Source organism: Protobothrops mucrosquamatus, unplaced genomic scaffold (assembly GCF_001527695.2).
Source record: "Protobothrops mucrosquamatus isolate PMUCROS unplaced genomic scaffold, P.Mucros_1.0 scaffold2219, whole genome shotgun sequence".
Taxonomy (NCBI): Eukaryota; Metazoa; Chordata; class Lepidosauria; order Squamata; family Viperidae; genus Protobothrops; species Protobothrops mucrosquamatus.
The window spans coordinates 8453-12645 of record NW_015388311.1 but is presented as its reverse complement, the minus strand read 5'-3'; the positions used below and the strand labels follow the sequence as shown (position 1 = coordinate 12645).

Genomic DNA, 4193 nt, shown 5'->3' with positions numbered 1-4193 from the left:
ATCTTAAACAAACAATATCTCATCTTTTATCTAAAAGCAAAATGTAAAACTTCCATCATTTCAGTCCTAAGCAGCAAAAATCCATTTAGGGTTTACAAGAGATGACACTACATCTATTTTAACTTTGATCAAATAAACTTGATATGTTTTCCTTTTCCTTTTAACAATCTTGATCTTTAGTCTCTTCATATGTCCTAGAGTAGAATCTGATTTCTTTTCATTTTTTCTTTGTCCCTTATCATCATATTTTTTTTTCAAAGCTTAAACAAGTCTTTTTTTAAAATACAATATAAGAAAATTAGCCAGACCAATCTTTTGCTTTGTTATTTGTATATCCCTTTTAATTAAACATTAGCCGGTTTCGTTTGTATATCCAGTGTAGCATCTTTTTACATATTGTTCTTATAGCTTGTCATTTTTAAATCCACTTTCACATCAGTTTCAGATCAGCTGACTGCAGTTTCAGCAAGATGGCTATTGTCCTGCTTCTAGTTTCAAATACTGACTCTGTTCTCCTTAAGAGATGGCTTATGGGTAATGTAGTTTTAGCTATTCAGTAAATCCCATGTTAACAGGTCAGTAGGAGGAGCTACTAAGTTCATCACAGGATATCCTGGCTACATGCCAGCTTGTAAAAGAGGTCTTTGTGAAGAAGGACAAGAGGTGATGTGTCCCATAAGAACCATGGGGTGAGTTCACCTTCAATTTTTCACCCAAAGGAATAGAAAAGGTCATGATATGTTCAGCAGAAGAACTCTTCTTAACTGTAAGTTATTGTTTGGGATTTCTGATGAATAAATGATCTAATATTCCTTTCTTTGGTGTTTATCTGAATGAGAAGAACAAGGTTAAAGCAGAAATCTTGTTTGGACCATCACAGACTCAAACACAGGTTCCATGGGAATTCATTGTTTATTCAAGGTCAAAGAGATAACAACAGTCAAAGCATGCGAACGAAAAGAACAGTCTCCAATAGACCCTTGCCTGAATGATCAGCTTTTTAACAACAGCGAGCAGAATAGTCCAAAATCAGTCCAAGATTCTAAAAGCCAGATTAGGATTGTCAGCCAGTCCAGAGCACATAATCCAAACAAATTGTCATGCAAGAGCCAGAGATCAGAGGGGTTGTTTCCAGCACAGGAAGGCAGGTCAGATTGCAGGCACTTGCAAGGTTTACTCCCTTGCTTGGCAAGAAGCCTCATAGAATGTTTTTGCTTTGCTCTTCCCATGCCAGAGTTGGGAGGCCTTATATTATTCTCATTTGACTGCTCCAGCTGTCAAGGTTGTACTTGTTCTCAGTTAGCCTTATATGATTCCTGGCCTGGTGTCTCTTGAACCCCATTCCACAAGTTCAGCTGGAGCATCTGAGTCAGAATCTTGAGTCTTAGGCTATGATAGCAATTCTCTTATCTCCTACAGCAGAGGTCTCCAACCTTCCTCGGTTGGCAGACCAGAGGGAAACAGAGAGGAAAGCATTTTGTGCGCACGCGCACATACAAACGGGGCTGCAAGCATGCTTGACGCAAACGGAGCGGTGCTAGCACCCACTGACACTAGCACCGCCCTGTTTTTGCTGCGCGGCACCTTGTTTTCCCCGCATGGTGCCCTGTTTTTATAGTGGCTGGGGGCCAGCCTGTTCCGCCACCCGGTGGCCAGCAGGCCAGCCCGGTAGTGGGCTGCAGCCCACAGGTTGGGGACCCCTGTCCTACAGCTTGAAACCTGCCAGAGACAGTCTTATGGACTCCTCCGAGGAGCAGCTACCTGAAGAACTTAAGGGTAAACTCAAGTTCGCTCCTGTTCAAAGGAGGATTATAAGGAGTCAGTCTACTTGCCGGCTCTTTATTCCACCATGGTGCCAAAGCAATGCTCAGTTTGCCATTTCCTCTCTGGAAGACCCACTGCAAAACCAATTATAGGAAGGCCAAACAGAATCCTTTTTTGTCTTCACTGTTCTCCAGTTTTACTTGCCAACCATTTCAATTTCTATTAACTTTGAAAGGAATAAAAGTGACATGAATATATAAACTACACTCAGATTTCCCCTCTCTTCAGCTACTAAAACCTTTGGGGTAGAGAAATTACAACAGATGAAGGTTAAGGGATCAACCCCTATGAATCCTTTAACTAAATCCACTGCTCTTTGTTAGGAAATTGGAGCATGCTTCTCACACATTTATTTCCTAAATAGCAAATGTAATCCTGGAACAATCTACATATATTTACTTCCACAAATAAAATGAAACATAACTTAGGAGTACATAAAGCATAGTACATAAAACATAAAGCAAGACCAACATTCCGGTATACTCTTATCAATTAAATCAATTTTAATTCTATGTTAACTGCAAAAGTCAGTAACCATCATCTCCTTACCCTGTGAAGTTCTACACCAAAGTAGCGGACTAGATTAGGATGCTTAATGCCTTCAAAAATTTTCAATTCATCTGCAGTTTCTTTTATTGTTTTGTGATCATTGGGTTGAAATCTGATCTGCAAAAAAAATAGACATTATATTTCATGAGTGTTGCAAACCAAGCTAACAGGAAAACTGACTTAGAGAAAAGCAATACTGAAACCATACATCAATCTGTTTATTCTATCACTATCAGAATGAGTAAGAACAATCACAGATCTGTACAGATAATACAGATATATCTTCCCTTCCCTTCTCTTCTCCTCAATTCTATTCTAGGGCAAGTAACAAAAGTTTAAAATCTACTACAGACAAAAGAATTACAGAATATTTACCAGTCAGCAAACAAGAGCTGACCTTCCATATTTCTTCATACAGCAAGTTATTAAATGCTGCTAGTGCAGCTACTGAGAGGCCTCTATCTTGTCATTTTTGCCCAATGCTTCTATTCTATGTTGAATACAATGGGATGCCTCTCCTTCTGATACTAAGAAGCAAATATGTTGGTAGGAAAGAGGCATTCTCTCACAGTAAATGGCTTAATTTAAAAAGCTGCCACTTAAATAATTAAATAAATCGCACAAACAAACAAACAAAAAATATAAACATATACAATTGTTTTACAAGAACATTGCTTACTTCTTTCATTGCCATCAATTCACCAGTGTCAACGCTGATACAGGTATAAACTTTCCCATATTGGCCTTCTCCTGCAGAATTGTAATTAAAAAAAGAAAAAAGAAAAAAAATATTTTTCCCACAGCCTTATCAGTATAAGTCAGTTATATATCATCTTCCGCAGAATATTTAACATAAACGTATGTGTGGATTCTTTTGTTAGGTGCCTTGAATGCTCTAGGAATGAACAATCTAATTAACGTACAGGCATTTAAACAGAAAGTGTTTTAAACACACACATACACAAGACCAGAATATCATACTGTATAATAGCTACGTTATGAAGAGTGCAGATTAACACCATCACCTAGCTCAGGGGTAGGCAACCTTGGCTCTTTTATGACTCGTGGACTTCAACTCCCAGAATTGTTCAAAATATAAAACCTCCAGAGTATTATTATGCAATAAATATGCAGCCATTTGTCCGAAATGGTATAGGCTCAGGAATTCTGGGAGTTGAAGTCCACAAGTCATAAAAGAGCCAAGGTTGCCTACCCCTGACCTAGCTCCTGACCTATTCCATCCGATTCCAAAGCTAATGAATTCTATATAAAATATATGTCATTTAACCCTAAGTACCTGTCTTTACACAGTTGCATTACAGGGCAGATTTGACTTCTAAATCCTCGGCAATAACTTACAGAATATCCTGGATTTAGCACGCTTTAATCCGCCATGGCTTTTTAAACAAACCAGCACAGATTGACAAAAGCAATAGTCCTTGAGTCAGATCAAAATAAAATATGCAGGAAGATACGTGCATGACATTTCTGGATTAAAAGCATTGGACCGAGTCGTGCCTCTGCGGCCTCTGACCCGACGTGGATCTCGACCATCTCCTTGGTTTACCGAGGGGCTGAGAGAGATGAAACGTCGGAAAAGACGCCTAGAGAGCAGTTGGAAGGCCAGCCGAACCGAATCCGATCGAGCACAGGTAAGGATACATCTTAGATCCTACCTTGTGGCGCTGAGGAAGGCTAGGACTAACTACTATGCCTCACTCATCGCGTCATCAGATAATCGCCCGGCCGCCCTCTTCAGGGTAACCCGCTCTCTCCTCCAATTGGAGGGGGGGGACCCCCTGGAGGGGAGGGCAGAGGAT

General features: G+C 39.9%; 1 protein-coding gene across 1 annotated transcript in view; it reads right to left on the bottom strand.

Annotated features, from left to right (window-relative positions):
- LOC107295100 (mitogen-activated protein kinase kinase kinase 4) overlaps positions 1–4193 on the bottom strand; it is a gene marked incomplete at its 5' end in the record, with an annotated part of 19644 nt that overhangs the window by 7737 nt on the left and 7714 nt on the right. The window contains 2 exons of the mRNA XM_015824393.1: positions 2374–2490; positions 3053–3123. Of these exons, the coding sequence (XP_015679879.1) occupies positions 2374–2490; positions 3053–3123 (188 nt within the window). The remainder of the gene's footprint in view (positions 1–2373; positions 2491–3052; positions 3124–4193) is intronic.